General features: G+C 40.6%; 1 protein-coding gene across 1 annotated transcript; it reads right to left on the bottom strand.

The window, feature by feature from the left end:
- Nucleotides 1–3,404: 3,404 nt before the first annotated feature.
- LOC112717435 (uncharacterized) lies at nt 3,405–3,803 on the bottom strand. The gene has a single exon (XM_025769464.1). The coding sequence runs from the start codon at nt 3,801–3,803 to the stop codon at nt 3,405–3,407; it is 399 nt and encodes a 132-aa protein (XP_025625249.1).
- Nucleotides 3,804–17,650: the final 13,847 nt, after the last annotated feature.

Raw genomic sequence — 17,650 nt, 5'->3', positions numbered from 1 at the left:
TTTTGAAAGCATTATAGCATCACTGTAATTAGTTTTCATAATTTCACATGAGTGGCATTCAAACTTTTAATATTTATCAATTAGCATACATTCTTATTAACCCAAGTTCCCATAGTTTTTCCCGCACTTGATTGACACACAATCTCTATCTTAAGCTAACCAAAGATTCAATTTGGATAATTACTTGTTTTTTCGCTTAAGGCTAGTGATGTGGTAATATAAAGAACAAAAGGGAATTAAAGGGCTCAAAGGGATGAACAAAGGTAATTAGAATGGTAGGCTATTTGGGATAGTAAGCTAATAACAATTGATGGCCTCAATCATATATATGCATGAATACATTAAACAAAGGACATATAAAATGGAACAAACCATAGATTGCAATTATAGAGGAGAGAAAACACACAAGAATAAAAATAATGGTTAAATAGTGTAACCATGCAATTAGGCTCAAAATCTCACTAGGTTGTGTGTTCTAGCTCTAACCATGTTCCAAATTACAATCTTCAGACAAGTCTAACATAGAGTTTTGTTTTGAATTAGTAAAATTTTTCAAAAATAGGGTCTTTGAAAAGAACTTATTATTTTTCAACCAAGTAGAACATGCATGCAACTAATTATTACTATGCAATTTATTCTATCTAACAGAAGAAGAGAAAAAACTATTGGTGTTAAGAAAGAAAGATTACCTCCAGAAGTTAGGTACTGACCGATCTCTCCACACTTAAAGCTTGGCACCGTCCTCGGTGCCATCAGTCAGAAACAAAGGGGGGCTGGTAACATCATCTCCACAGTCGGGTGCGTTAGGGCTCCCGTGCTGGTAGGTGAAGTGGAGTCCAGAGTGTTTGGTTCTTCTTCAGGTGGGTGGTTGCCAACAATCAGTTCCTTCAGGTATGTGAATTGGAGCTTGTTATGGCGCTCCATGCAATCCAACCTCTGTTGTATTTGAAGGAGTAGCGGATTTGTTGAGGGTGCTTGTGATGTGGAGGGAGAAGGGATATCTCTGGCCGGGTCTTCAGTCCGGCTAGTAGTGGCTGCTGTGGGTCTGATGTATTTCCCACTCGGAACATATTGATCATCCCGAGGAAGCATAACCTTGGTGTCTCCAGCTCTATAGGGGACTCTGGCTGCCGAGACCAAGGCGGGAAAAGGTATGTTGCCCGCAATCTGTACGTGTCCCATGGCTTGCTGGATGTGTCTTGGTAAATTGATGGGCTGGTCTATCAGGATGCACCAGATGAGTACAGCCATGTCTGCAGTAAAGGAGGACTCGTGAGTGATCGGGAAGACGTAGTGGGACATAATCTGTGCCTACACGCGAGCCTCCAAGGTAAGTGTTGAAACCAATATGCCCTTAGGCTTGGATCGATGGTAACCGTAGATCTACTTGCTGCCAGGTAGTGCAATAATTTTGAGAACGTTGTCCCAGTCAACTTGTTATCGCTGGCACTTGAGAGAGGCTTCTTGAAATGCGTCCAATCCTTCTGGAGCAGGGGGAAGATCTAAAGCTTGCTGAATAGCCCTTTCGGAGATGAGGAGTTGCTTCTGACAGACATAGACAGACTGCAGGGTTGGCATGTGAAAGTTGGAGTAGAATTCGACTACCCATGAAAGATTGACCTGCCATGGCTGCTTCCGTAAGAAATCCCAGTGTCTTTGTTCAATGCGGGGTTCTACCAGGTCAACAATGTTGGTAGGGAGGATAAGAAGGTGCTCATTGTTGTAGTTTCTTGCCGCTAGAATGGGGAACATCTGCTCACAGTAGCGGTTAGTGAATCGCATAGTGTCCCTTACTGGAAAGGCTTTTTCAGATTCATTGACCTTGATGATCCTCTTTACTCGCTTTGTTGATAGTTTGACAGCTGTTGAAGATGGTTCCACAGCTAGTGCTCTTTTTGTTCCTCTCTTTGCCGATGGTTTGGGGGCAGCTTTCTCTTTACCTTTCTTGGTGGCCATCCTGAAAGGGAAAAAAGAAGTAGCATGTAAGTCCAAGGGTTAGAGCAAGGAAGAGGACCTTACAAGTGATTATCTTGCCAAGGTTAACACACGGTCGCGACTTCATGTAATTAGGACATCAATGGAAATATAGCAAGAAAGATGAAGGCAATTAAATGCAAGATGTTTGTTAGCATGCCGGCAAAGGCATGAGTAGCATAGATCAAGCATTAATTGCGAAAAATGTATTATTACTTGTAACAAATTAACAATCACGTTATTGACAATTATATCAAATTAATAAAATATAGAAAGGTTTTTGTGAAAAACTGGCATTAGAGTAGAAAGATAGAACAATTAAAATTGCACAATGCCATACGGGCTTTTTCACAAACACTTGGTATGCATGTTGAATATGATAAGGAAAGAATTAAATTGGAACATGCAAGCTTTCCAAAAATAATGAATATAAATTGTCAAACAACTCCATAATAATCCACAAGCAATTATAGAAGAAAGCAATCACCCATATAGATTTTCTAACACCAATTAGAGTAATGCAAAAATAAATAAATAGTTAAGAAGAAGAAGATAGGGAAAATAGAAAGAAGGAACCTTGAGAAGGTGGTGAGAAAGAGAGATGATTGAGAATGTGAGAGTGAGATAATATGAGGGAAGAGAAAAGAAGAAGAAAAGAGTAAAGGAAGAAGAAGAAGAAGAAGAAGAAGAAGAAGAAAAGAAAGAAGAAGAAAGAAATTAGGATTGGGAAAAGATAAGAAAAGAAAACAGGGCTGCGCAGGGTTCAGGTGATGTTGCACGCATGACGCGTACACGTGGTCCACGCGTACGCGTGGGATGCGCAGAGAGGGAGGTGACGCATGAGCGTCGGTTACGCGTACGCATGACCATGTTTCGTGCTACTAGCGCGAGGACAACGTGGCTCTCGCACAACCCTCTATTCGAATTGGGATGTGTGCCAAAGTGCCATATGACGCGTACGCGTTAGGCATGCACACGCGTGGAAGCATATCATTTGAAAACGACGCGCATGCGTCAGGGACGCATACGCGTGATGCAATTTGTGCCTTGGGCACAGTGCCAGCACCAAACCAGCCCAACTTTTGGCCAATACAGCTTTTACGTCAAATTTGCAAGGTCACGCGTGTGCGTCATTGACGCGTACGTGTGAGGGGCCAAATTTTCAGATGACGCGTACGCGTGGGCTACACGTACACATGGTGAAGCTTGTGTAATTGGCACACTTTTGGCACTGTTCCCATGCAACTTTCTGTTAAGTTTTTTTTATGCAATTTATGTAGATGTAAATGCAGAATGCGGATGTAAGCAGTGAAGGTGAGAAGAGTCAATAACTAAAGCTAGAAAAGAGATAAGGGAACGATCATATCATGGTGGGTTGTCTCCCACCCAGCACTTTGCTTTAACATCCTTAAGTTGGACGGTCTACCAGCTCAGTCGTCTGCTAAAGATGGATCTTCCAAAAGGAAGATCTCTAGTTCCTTGTTATCCTTCATCTTTTCACCATGGTAAAGCTTTAGACGGTGATCATTAACCTTGAGGATCTTGTTGCTTGAGGGATGGCGTAGATGGAAAACGCCATAAGGTTCAGCCTTTTCCACCCTATAGGGGCCATCCCATCTAGATCTTAGCTTGATTGGCATGAGTCTCAACCTGGAGTTATAGAGGAGAACTAACTCACCAGGTCTGAACTCCCTGTGCTTTATATTCTTGTCATGTACAGCCCTCACCTTTTTCTTGTATAGCCTGGAATTCTCATAGGCTTCTAGAAGAAGGCATTCTAGCTCCTGTAATTGCAACTTTCTCTCAGCTCCAGCTTTCTCAAATCCCATGTTGCATTCTCGTACTGCCTAGAAAGCTTTGTGTTCTATCTCTACTGAGAGGTAGCACACCTTTCCGTAGACTAAGCAGAAGGGACTCATTCTGATTGGTGTCTTGTATGCTGTCCGGTAGGCCCAGAGCGCATCAACAAGTCTGGTGCTCCAGTCCTTCTGGTGAGGTTTGACTATCTTCTGTAATATGCGCTTTATCTCTCTGTTAGACACCTCGACTTGCCCATTGGTCTGGGGATGGTAGGCTATTGCTATCTTGTGAGTGATGCCATGTTTTTTTAGTAGGCCTGTCAATCTCCTGTTGCAAAAGTGAGTGCCTTGATCACTCACAATTTCTCGTGGTGATCCAAAGCGACAGATAATATGATTTTTAACAAAAGAGACAACAGTGTTAGCATCATCAGTACGGGTAGGAATTGCTTCCACCCATTTAGAAATGTAATCAACAGCTAACAGTACATATAAGAAACCATTAGAGGTTAGAAATGGACCCATGAAGTCAATACCCCAGACATAAAAAATGTCACAGAATAACATGGATTGTTGGGGCATTTCATCCCTCTTGGATATATTACCAAACCTCTGACATGGTGAACAAGATTTACAAAAAATAGCTGCATCCTTAAATAGTGTGGGCCAGCAGAATCCACAGTCTAAAATCTTTCTAGCAGTTCTTTGAGGACCAAAATGACCACCACTCTCTGAAAAGTGGCAGGCTTCTAAAATGGGCTGAAATTCTTATTGTGGCACACATCTTCTAATTATTTGGTCAGCACCACACCTCCATAAATACGGGTCATCCATAGATAATATTTAGACTCGCTTTTAAGCTTGTCCTTCTGATGTTTAGTAAAATTAGGAGGGAAGGTACGACTAACCAAATAATTAGCTATAGGTGCGTACCAAGGAACTACTTCAGATATTGCGTGCAAGTTATCAAATGGAAAAGCATCATTAATAGGAGTGGTGTCATTTTTAATGTGCTCTAGGCGACTCAAATGGTCAGCCACTAAATTTTGTAAACTACTTCTATCCTTAATTTCTAAATCAAATTCTTGCAGCAACAATATCTAATGTATCAGCCTTGCTTAGACTCCTTCTTAGACAATAAATACCTTAGAGTTGCATGATCTGAATAAACTACTACTTTAATGCCAAGTAAATAGGCTCAGAATTTATCCAGAGCAAAAACAATAGCCAAAAGCTCTTTTTCAGTAGTAGTATAGTTAGATTGAGCAGCGTCTAAGGTCTTAGATGCATAGGCAATAACGAAAGGGTCCTTACCGTCGCGCTGAGCTAGCGCCGCTCCTACTGCATAGTTGGAGGCGTTGCAAATTATCTCAAATGGTTGACTCCAGTCAGGCCCTCTCATAATGGAGTCTTGGGTCAAGGCGGTCTTCAGTTTATCAAACGCTTCCTTGCAGTCAGCACTCAGCTCGAACTCAACATCTTTCTATAGCAGTCTGGATAGGGGCAGTGCTACCTTACTGAAATCCTTGATGAACCGCCGGTAGAAACCTGCGTGACCAAGAAACAAGCAAACCTCCCTCACAGAAAAGGGGTAAGGTAGACTAGAAATAAAATCTATCTTTGCTGAGTCAACTGAAATACCAGCATTAGAAACAACATGTCTTAGAATGATACCTTATTTTACCATAAAATGACATTTCTCAAAGTTTAATACAAGGTTTGAACTAACACATCTTTCTAATATCTTAGCTAAACCATCCAATCAAAGATCAAATGAATCACCATAAACACTAAAGTCGTCCATAAAAACTTCCATACAGCTCTCTAGAAAGTCTGAGAAAATACTCATCATGCACCTTTGAAATGTAACCGGTGCATTACATAAGCCAAAAGGCATTCTTTTATATGCATACGTTCCAAATGGACATGTAAAAGTAGTCTTCTCCTGATCTTCAGGAGCTATATGAATTTGAAAATATCCAGTATATCCATCTAGAAAACAGTAGTGTGATTTACCTGACAGGGGATCAAGCATCTAACCGATGAAAGGCAATGGGTAGTGATCCTTGTGAGTAGCCTGGTTGAGGCGCCTGTAATCAATACAGATTCTCCAGGAGTTCTGCACTCTCTTTGCTATGAGCTCTCCATGTTCATTCTCCACTGTTGTGACTCCAGATTTCTTGGGCACCACTTATATCGGACTGACCCATTCGCTAGCTGAAATGGGATAGATGATGTCTGCTTCAAGTAATCTGGTCACTTCCTTCTTGACAACCTCCAAAATAGTGGGGTTAAGCCGCCTTTGAGGTTGACAAAGAGGCCTTTCACCCTCTTCTAAAAATATCTATATCTTTCAAGCTCCACCCAATTGCTTTCTTGTGTTTTCTCAGCACACTAAGCAGCTGCTCCTCTTGTTGGAAAGTGAGCTCCCTCGCAATGATGACTGGGAGCTTCTGATTATTCTCAAGGTACGCGTACTTGAGGTGGGGTGGAAGGGGCTTCAGTTCTGTTTTCTGCTCTTGGCTAGGCACTTGTCATCTGGAGCCATGTGTGGTGGTATGACATCTTCAGGAAGCTCAGTGGGCTTCCCCACACTTACTACTTGCTCTATGTGCATCTCTTCTATTTCTTCCTGATGGACTGCAACCACTGTCTCATCAATAATATCGCATTGGAAGATAGAGTGATCTTTTGGTGGGTGTCTCATAGCTTTATCCAGATTGAAGCTCACTGTTCTGCCATTTATCTAAAAAGAGTAGGTTCCTGAGTAGGCGTCCAGCTTAAATTTTGAAGTTTTCAGAAATAGTCTTCCAAGTAGGACAGATGAAGGTTTTCCTGAGTCATTAGGGGGCATCTCCAAAATATAAAAGTCAATAGGGAATGTCAGCCCCTTAATGCTCATGAGTATGTCCTCAGCAATTCCAACTACAGAGATTATGCTTTTATCTACCAAAATAAAACGTGCTACCGACCTTTTTAAGGGAGAGAGCCTCAAAGTATCATATACAGATAATGACATAATACTCACACATGCACCCAAATCACACATGGAGTCAAAAATTTGAATACCATCAATAGTACAAGTAACCATGCATGGACCTGGATCACTACATTTTTCTGGTATATCACCCATTAAAGCAGATATAGAGCTACCTAAAGGAATAGTTTTTAATCCATTAATTTTATCCTTATGTATGCACAAGTCTTTTAGAAATTTCCCATATTTAGGTACTTGCTGAATAACATCAAAAAGGGGAATAGTTACTTCAACCTTTTTGAAAATTTTTACCATTTTGTGATCGAGCTCCATCTGCTTCCTGGATTTCCTTACAAGATGTGGAAAGGGGATATGGATAGCGTCTCTCGTAGCTTCAGCTGCTTTTGACGTGCTATTCTCTGGTTGAGTTGCTTCTTCTGCAATCATGTTTTGTACCTCCTCTTCCTCTTCAGCATCTTCTACTTCAACAGCATCTCTAACCTGAATGTTCTCCTTTGATCTTGGCTCATCATGACTCCGCTCTGGCAGTGTGGTTCTGATGAGCGGATAATTTATACGCTTTTTGGCATTGTTTTTAGTATGTTTTTAGTATGTTTAAGTTAGTTTTTATTATATTTTTATTAGTTTTTAGTTAAAATTCACTTTTTTGGACTTTACTATGAGTTTGTGTGTTTTTCTGTGATTTCAGGTATTTTCTGATTGAAATTGAGGGACTTGAGCAAAAATCTGATTCAGAGGCTGAAAAGGACTGCAGATGCTGTTAGATTCTGACCTCCCTGCACTCGAAGTGGATTTTCTGGAGCTACAGAAGCCCAATTGGCGTGCTCTCAACTGCGTTGGAAAGTATACATTCTGGGCTTTCCAGCAATATAATAGTCCATACTTTGCCCGAGATTTGATGGCCCAAACCGGCGTTCCAAATCAGCTCAAAACTGCCCGGCGTTAAACGCCGGAACTGGCACAAGAATGGGAGTTAAATGCCCAAACTGGCACAAAAGCTGGCGTTTAACTCCAAGACAAGTCTCTACACGAAAATGCTTCAATGCTCAACCCAAGCACACACCAAGTGGGCCCGGAAGTGGATTTTTATGTCATTTACTCATCTTTGTAAACCCTAAGCTACTAGTTCTCTACAAATAGGACCTTTTGCTATTGTATTTTCATCTTTTGATCACTTTAGATCTTTAGATCATCTATGGACATCTAGTTCTTAGATCATTGGGGGCTGGCCTCTCGGCCATGCCTAGACCTTGTTCTTATATATTTTCAACGGTGGAGTTTCTACACACCATAGATTAAGGTGTGGAGCTCTGCTGTACCTCGAGTATCAATGCAATTACTATTGTTCTTCTATTCAATTCGGCTTATTCTTGTTCTAAGATATCACTTGTTCCTCAACTTGATGAATGTGATAATCCGTGACACTCATCATCATTCTCACCTATGAACGTGTGCCTGACAACCACCTCCGTTCTACCTTAGATTGAGTGGATATCTCTTGGATCCCTTAATCGGAATCTTCGTGGTATAAGCTAGAATTGATGGCGGCATTCAAGAGAATCCGGAAGGTCTAAACCTTGTCTGTGGTATTCTGAGTAGGATTCAAGGATTGAATGACTGTGACGAGCTTCAAACTCGCGATTGTGGGGCGTTAGTGACTGACGCAAAAGAATCACTGGATTCTATTCCGACATGATCGAGAACTGACAGCTGAATAGCCGTGCTGTGATAGAGCGCGTTGAACATTTTCACTGAGAGGACGGGACTGTAGCCACTGACAACGATGATGCCCAACATACAGCTTGCCATGGAAAGGAGTAAGAAGGACTGGATGAAGACAGTAGGAAAGCAGAGAGGCGGAAGGGACAAAGCATCTCCATACGCTTATCTGAAATTCTCACCAATGAATTACATAAGTATCTCTATCTTTATTTTATGCTTTATTCATAAATCATCTATAACCATTTGAATCTGCCTGACTGAGATTTACAAGATGACCATAGCTTGCTTCATACCAACAATCTCCGTGGGATCGACCCTTACTCGCGTAAGGTTTATTACTTGGACGACCCAGTGCACTTGCTGGTTAGTTGTGCGAAGTTGTGATAAAAAGTTGAGATTGCAATTGAGCGTACCATGTTGATGGCGCCATTGATGATCATAATTTCGTGCACCAAGTTTTTGCCGCCATTGCCGGGGATTGTTTGAGTTTGGACAACTGACGGTTCATCTTGTTGCTTAGATTAGGTATTTTTCAGAATTTTTAGGAATGAATTCTAGTGTTTCAAGGTGATGTTCTTATCATCACCAAAGCTGATTGATTTTCATTAATTTAGCTCTTGAATGCAATGTCCTGCTGAAGCTTGGCTAGCCATATCTAATTTCTTTATACTAAAGCTTTAGACTAACATTGCATGATTCCTGGAATTCTTATTAAAAATTTTGAATCTCTTTATTTTCTTTTCCATATAATTTTCGAAAAAACCAAAAAATTTTACAAAATTCATAAAAAACCAAAAAAAAAATTTCTTGTTTGAGTTGAGTGTCTAATTTTAAGTTTGGTGTCAATTGCATGTTTCTGTTCTTCTTGCATTTTTCGAATTCATTCATGTGTCTTCACTGATCTTCAAGTTGTTCTTGATGATTTGCTTGCTCTGATCTTTAAATTCTCTTGTCTTGTGTGTTTTGTTGTTTCTCATATGCATTCTCAATTTGTTAGTGTCAGTAGTATACAAACTTCTAAGTTTGGTGTCTTACATGCATTGCTTGTTTGATTTTAGTTTTCCACGTTTAGTTGCATTTTGATTGTTCATTAAAAATCCAAAAAAATTTTTAATTTGTGCCTTTTCAAGTCAATAATACAGAGAATTAAAGATTCAGAACATACAGCAGAGGAATTACACAGAAAAAGCTGGGCGTTCAAAACGCCCAGTGAAGAAGGAAAACTGGCGTTTAAACGCCAGCCAGGGCACCTAGCTGGGCGTTTGACGCCCCAAAGGGTAGCATTTTGGGCGTTAAACGCCAGAATGGATACCATTCTGGGCATTTAACGCCAGGATGGCACAAGAGGGAAGATTTTGTTTTTTAATTCAAATTTTTTTCAAGTTTCCAAAATTTTTCAAAATCAAATCTTTTTCAAATCATATCTTTTCAATCATATCTTTTCAAAATCAATTTCTTTCCATTTTTTCAAAAATACTTGCTAACAATTAATGATTTGATTCAACATTTCAAGTATGTTGCCTTTTCTATTGAGAAAGGTTTAATATTTGAATCATATCTTTTCTTGTTAGCCAAGTCATTAATTTAAAAAAAGAAATCAAATCTTTTTAAATTGTTTTTCAATCATATCTTTTCAATCAAATCTTTTTAAAACCATAACTTCAATCATATCTTCTTAATCACATCTTTTTCAAAATAGTTTTCAATCATATCTTTTTGATTTCTAATTTCAAAATCTTTTTCAAAATTCACTTAATTTCTTTCCCAATCTTAGTTTTTGAAAACCAATTACCATTTTTTCAAAATTTCTTTTAACTAATTCACTTTAATTTTCAAAAATTTCTTCCTCTCTTCTCACATCCTTCTATTTATGGACTAACACTCCCCATCAATGCACAATTCGAACTCTATCTTTCTAAGTTCGAATTCTTCTACCTCTTTCTTCTATTTTTCTTTTCCTCTGACACCTCAAGGAATCTCTATACTGTGACATAGAGGATTCCATATTTTCTTGTTCTCTTCTCTTTCATATGAGCAAGAACAAAGACAAAAGCATTCTTGTTGAGGCTGACCCTGAACCTGAAAGGATCTTAAAGTGAAAGCTAAAAGAAGCTAAAGCACAACTCTCTGGAGAGGACCTAACAGAACTCTTCAAACAAGAAGAAGACATGGCAGCCGAAAACAACAACAATGCCAACAATGCAAGGAAGGTGCTGGGTGACTTTACTGCACCTACTCCGACTTCTATGGGAGGAGCATCTCTATCCCTGCCATTGGAGCAAACAACTTTGAGCTTAAGCCTCAATTAGTTTCTCTAATGCAACAGAATTGCAAGTTCCATGGACTTCCATTGGAAGATCCTCATCAGTTTTTAGCTGAGTTCTTGCAAATCTGTGACACTGTCAAGACTAATGGGGTTGACCCTGAGGTCTACAGACTTATGCTATTCCCTTTTGCTGTAAGAGACAAAGCTCAGATATGGTTGGACTCACAACCTAAAGAAAGCCTGAACTCTTGGGAAAAGCTAGTCAATGCCTTCTTAGCAAAGTTCTTTCCACCTCAAAAATTGAGTAAGCTTAGAGTGGAAGTCCAAACCTTCAGATAGAAGGAAGGTGAATCCCTCTATGAAGCTTGGGAAAGATACAAACAATTAATCAGAAAGTGTCCTTCTGACATGCTTTCTGAATGAAGCATCATAGGTATCTTCTATGATGGTCTGTCTGAACTGTCCAAGATGTCATTGGACAGCTCTTCTGGAGGATCTCTTCATCTGAAGAAGATGCTTGCAGAAGCTCAAGAACTCATTGAAATGGTTGCAAATAACCAATTCATGTAACTTCTGAAAGGAATCCTGTGAACAATGGGACGAATCAGAAGAAAGGAGTTCTTGAGATTGATACTCTGAATGCCATATTGGCTCAGAACAAAATATTGACTCAGCAAGTCAATATGATTTCTCAAAGTCTGTCAGAAATGCAAGCTGCACCAGGCATTACTAAGGACGCTTCATCTGAAGAAGAAGCTTATGATCCTGAGAACCCTTCAATGGAAGAGGTGAATTACATGGGAGAACCCTATGGAAACACCTATAATCCTTCATGGATAAATCATCCAAATCTCTCATGGAAGGATCAACAGAAACTTCAACAAGGTTTCAATAACAATAATGGTGGAAGAAACAGGTTTAGCAATGGCAAGCCTTTTCCATCATCTTCTCAGAAATAGACAGAGAATTCTAAGCAGAGCCACTCTGACTTAGCAACCATGGTCTCTGATCTAATCAAAACCACTCAAAGTTTCATGACTGAAACAAGGTCTTCCATTAGAAACTTGGAGGCACAAGTGGGTCAGCTGAGTAAGAAAGTTACTGAACTCCCTCCTAGTACTCTTCCAAGCAATACAGAAGAGAATCCAAAAGGAGAGTGTAGGGCCATCAACATGGCCGAATTTGGAGAGGAGGAAGAGGCAGTGAGAGCTACTGAGGAAGACCTCAATGGACGTCTACTGGCCTCCAATGAGTTCCCTAATGAGGAACCATGGGAATCTGAGGCTCATACTGAGACCATAGAGATTCCATTTGATTTACTTTTGCCATTCATGAGCTCTGATGAGTATTCTTCCTCTGAAGAGGATGAAGATGTCACTGAAGAGCAAGTTGCTAAGTACCTTGGAGCAATCATGAAGCTAAATGACAAGTTATTTGGTAATGAGACTTGGGAGGATGAACCCCCTTTGCTCACCAAAGAACTGGATGACTTGACTAGGCAGAGATTACCTCAAAAGAGACAGGACCCTGGGAAGTGCTCAGTACCTTGTACAGTAGGCACCATGACCTTCAAGAAGGCTCTGTGTGACCTAGGGTCAAGCATAAACCTCATGCCTCTCTCTGTAATGGAGAAGCTAGGGATCTTTGAGGTGCAAGCTGCAAGAATCTCACTAGAGATGATAGACAATTCAAGAAAACAAGCTTATGAACTTGTAGAGGATGTTCTGGTGAATATTGAAGACCATTACATCCCTGCTAATTTCATAGTCCTAGAGACTGGGAAGTGCATTGATGAATCCATCATCCTTGGCAAACCCTTCCTAGCCACAGCAATGGCTGTGATTGATGTTGACAGAGGAGAATTGATCATTCAAGTGAATGAAGAATCCTTTGTGTTTAAGGCTCAAGGATACCCCTCTGTAACCATGGAGAGGAAGCATGAAGAGCTTCCCTCAAAACAGAGTCAAACAGAGCCCCCACAGTCAAACTCTAAGTTTGGTGTTGGGAGGCCACAACCAACTTCTAAGTTTGGTGTTGAACCCCCACATTCAAACTCTAAGTTTGGTGTTGGGAGGTTCCAACATTGCTCTGAACATCTGTGAGGCTCCATGAGAGCCCACTGTCAAGCTATTGACATTAAAGAAGCGCTTGTTGGGAGGCAACCCAATTTTATTATATTATCTATTTTCCTTTGTTATTTTATGTTTTCTATAGGTTGATGATCATGGGAAGTCACAAAATCAATTGAAAAAGCAGAAACAGAATGAAAAACAGAAAGAAAAATAGCACACCCTGGAGGAAAATCTTGCTGGCGTTTAAACGCTAGTAAGGGCAGCAAATGGGCATTTAATGCCCAGTCTGGCACCATTCTGGGTGTTTAACGCCAGAAAGGGGCACCAGACTGGCGTTAAACGCCAGGAAAGGGAAAGAAGTTGGCGTTAAATGCCAGAAATGGGCACCATCCCGGCGTTTAATGCCAGAATTGGTATAAAGAGCATTTTTGCTCGCCACTTGGTGCAGGGATGAATTTTCCTTGACACCTCAGGATCTGTGGACCCCACAGGATCCCCACCTACCCCACCACTCTCTCTCTTCTTCACCCATTCACCAATCACCTCAATACCTCTTCCCCAAAAACCCCTCACCTGTCAACTTCCACTATTCTCTTCACCACTCACATCCATCCTTCATAAAACCCCACCTACCTCACCATTCAAATTCAAACCACTTTCCCTCCCAAACCCACCCTTAATGGCCGAACCACAAAGCCACCTCCATCTCCTCTATTTCTTCTTCTTCTACTATCTTCTTTCTTCTTTTGCTCAAGGACGAGCAAACTTTCTAAGTTTGGTGTGGTAAAAGCATTGCTTTTTGTTTCTCCATAACCATTTATGGCACCTAAGGTCGGAGAAACCTCTAGAAAGAGGAAAGGAAAGGCAAAAGCCTCCTCCTCCGAGTCATGAGAGATGGAGAGATTCATCTCAAGGGTGCATCAAGACCACTTCTATGAAGTTGTGGCCATGAAGAAGGTGATCCCCGAGGTCCCTTTCAAACTCAAAAAGAGTGAATATCCAGAGATCCGACATGAGATCTGAAGAAGAGGTTGGGAAGTTCTTACCAACCCCATTCAACAAGTCGGAATCTTAATGGTTCAAGAGTTTTATGCCAATGCATGGATCACCAAGAACCATGATCAAAGTGTGAACCCGGACCCAAAGAATTGGATTACAATGGTTCGGGGGAAATGCTTGGATTTTAGCCCGAAAAATGTAAGGTTGGCATTCAACTTGCCCATGATGCAAGGAGATGAACACCCCTACACTAAAAGGGTCAACTTTGATCAAAGGTTGGACCAAGTCCTCATAGACATTTGTGAAGAGGGCGCTCAATGGAAGAGAGATTCAAGAGGGAAGCTGGTTCAACTGAGAAGGCATGACCTCAAGCCCGTGGCTAGGGGATGGTTGGAGTTTATCCAACGCTCAATCATTCCCACTAGCAACCGTTCCGAAGTTACTATAGACCGGGCTATCATGATTCATAGTATCATGATTGGAGAAGAAGTAGAAGTTCATGAGGTTATATCCCAAGAACTTTATAAGGTGGCGGACAAGTCCTCTACCTTGGCAAGGTTAGCCTTCCCTCATCTCATTTGTCACCTCTGTTATTCAGTTGGAATTGACATAGAGGGAGACACCCTCATTGATGAGGAAAAGCCCATCACTAAGAAAAGGATGGAGCAAACAAGAGATCCAACTCACCATGAAATTCCTGAGATGCCTCAAGGGATACACTTTCCTCCACAAAACCATTGGGATCAAATCAACACCTCCCTAGGAGAATTGAGTTCCAACATGGGACAACTAAGGGTGGAGCACCAAGAACATTCCATCCTCCTCCATGAAATTAAAGAAGATCAAAGAATCATGAGAGAGGAGCAACAAAGGCAAGGAAGAGACATTGAGGAGCTCAAGCACTCCATAAGATCTTCAAGAGGAAGAACAAGCCGCCATCACTAAGGTGGACCCGTTCTTTAATTTCCTTGTTCTTTATTTTTCTGTTTTTCGAAATTTTCATGCTTATGATTATCCATGTTTGTGTCTTATGATCATTAGTGTCTTAGTGTCTATGCCTTAAAGTTATGAATGTCCTATGAATCCATCACCTTTCTTGAATGAAAAATGTTCTTAATTGAAAAAGAGAAGAATTGCATGAATTTTGAATTTTATAACAGATTAATTATTTTGATGTGGTGGCAATACTTTTGGTTTCTGAATGTATGCTTGAACAGTGCATATATCTTTTGAATTTGTTGTTCATGAATATTGGCTCTTGAAAGAATGATGAAAAAGGAGACATGTTACTGAGGATCTGAAAAATCATAAAAATGATAATTGAAGCAAGAAAAATTAGTGAATACAAAAAAAATTCGAAAAAAAAGAGAAAGAGAAAGAAAGAGAGGAAAAAGAAAAAAGAAAAAGAAATAATAAAGTTGTGATCCAAGGCAAAAAGAGTGTGCTTAAGATCCCTGGACACCTCTAATTGGGGGCTCTAGCAAAGCTGAGTCACAATCTGAAAAGGTTCACCCAGTTATGTGTCTGTGGCATGTATGTATCCGGTGGTAATACTGGAAGACAGAGTGCTTTGGGCCACAGCCAAGACTCATAAAGTAGCTATGTTCAAGAATCATCATACTTAACTAGGAGAATCAATAACACTATATGAATTCTGAGTTCCTAGAGAAGCCAATCATTCTGAATTTCAAAGGAAAAAGTGAGATGCCAAAACTGTTCAGAGGCAAAAAGTTAAAGCCCCGCTCATCTAATTAATACTGATCTTCATAGATGTTTTTGGAATTCATTGCATATTCTCTTCTTTTTATCTTATTTGATTTTCAGTTGCTTGGGGACAAGCAACAATTTAAGTTTGGTGTTGTGATGAGCGGATAATTTATACGCTTTTTGGCATTGTTTTTAGTATGTTTTTAGTATGTTTTAGTTAGTTTTTATTATATTTTTATTAGTTTTTAATTAAAATTCACTTTTCTGGACTTTACTATGAGTTTGTGTGTTTTTCTGTGATTTCAGGTATTTTCTGGCTGAAATTGAGGGACCTGAGCAAAAATCTGATTCAGAGGCTGAAAAGGATTGCAGATGCTGTTAGATTCTGACCTCCCTGCACTCAAAGTGGATTTTCTGGAGCTACAGAAGCCCAATTGGCGCGCTCTTAACTGCGTTGGAAAGTAGACATTCTGGGCTTTCCAGCAATGTATAATAGTTCATACTTTTCCCGAGATTGGATGGCCCAAACCGGCGTTCCAAATCAGCTCAAAACTGCCCGGCGTTAAACGCCGGAACTGGCACAAGAATGGGAGTTAAACGCCAAAACTGGCACAAAAGCTGGCGTTTAACTCCAAGAGAAGTCTCTACACAAAAATTCTTCAATGCTCAGCCCAAGCACACACCAAGTGGGCCCGGAAGTGGATTTTTATGTCATTTACTCATCTTTGTAAACCCTAAGCTACTAGTTCTCTACAAATAGGACCTTTTGCTATTGTATTTTCATCTTTTGATCACTTTAGATCTTTGGATCATCTTTGGACATCTAGTTCTTAGATCATTGGGGGCTGGCCTCTCGGCCATGCCTAGACCTTGTTCTTATGTATTTTCAACGGTGGAGTTTCTACACACCATAGATTAAGGTGTGGAGCTCTACTGTACCTCGAGTATCAATGCAATTACTATTGTTCTTCTATTCAATTTGGCTTATTCTTGTTCTAAGATATCACTTGTTCCTCAACTTGATGAATGTGATGATCCGTGACACTCATCATCATTCTCACCTATGAACGTGTGCCTGACGACCACCTCCGTTCTACCTTAGATTGAGTGGATATCTCTTGGATCCCTTAATCGGAATCTTCGTGGTATAAGCTAGAATTGATGGCGGCATTCAAGAGAATCTGGAAGGTCTAAACCTTGTCTGTGGTATTCTGAGTAGGATTCAAGGATTGAATGACTGTGACGAGCTTCAAACTTGTGATTCTGGGGCGTTAGTGACAGACGCAAAAGAATCACTGGATTCTATTCTGACATGATCGAGAACCGACAGCTGAATAGCCGTGCTGTGACAGAGCACGTTGAACATTTTCACTGAGAGGACGGGACTGTAGCCACTGACAACGGTGATGCCCAACATACAGCTTGCCATGGAAAGGAGTAAGAAGGACTGGATGAAGACAGTAGGAAAGCAGAGAGACAGAAGGGACAAAGCATCTCCATACGCTTATCTGAAATTTTCACCAATGAATTACATAAGTATCTCTATCTTTATTTTATGCTTTATTCATAAATCATCTATAACCATTTGAATCTGCATGACTGAGATTTACAAGATGACCATAGCTTGCTTCATACCAACAATCTCCGTGGGATCGACCCTTACTCGCGTAAGGTTTATTACTTGGACGACCCAGTGCACTTGCTGGTTAGTTGTGCGAAGTTGTGATAAAAAGTTGAGATTACAATTGAGCGTACCATGTTGATGGTGCCATTGATGATCACAATTTTGTGCACCAGGTTCCAAACCTTAAAGTGATAGCATTGATGCCTCCTTTGGGGTTGGGTAAAAGTTGAGATGGAAGTGCAGTAGAGCTTGCAGGTTGAATGTTGGGTGTATTCATAGATCCAATCTGTAAGGCTAGAGCTTGTACAACAGAAGTCAGACCATTCAAAGTAGAGCTAAGTGTGTTCTCCATGGTCTTTTGTGTTTGGTCAATGGACTGAAGTAACTCGTCATTGGAAGAGGAAGGTTCAGTGGTGCCTTGAGGGCCTTGTTGTTGCTTATTCTGAGATCCCTGGGCTTGCCTTTGGTGAGGTGCTCTGTAGGGCTGGT

This window comes from Arachis hypogaea, chromosome 10, assembly GCF_003086295.3.
Source record: "Arachis hypogaea cultivar Tifrunner chromosome 10, arahy.Tifrunner.gnm2.J5K5, whole genome shotgun sequence".
NCBI classification, from domain to species: Eukaryota; Viridiplantae; Streptophyta; class Magnoliopsida; order Fabales; family Fabaceae; genus Arachis; species Arachis hypogaea.
This window is presented reverse-complemented; position numbering and strand designations above follow the sequence as displayed.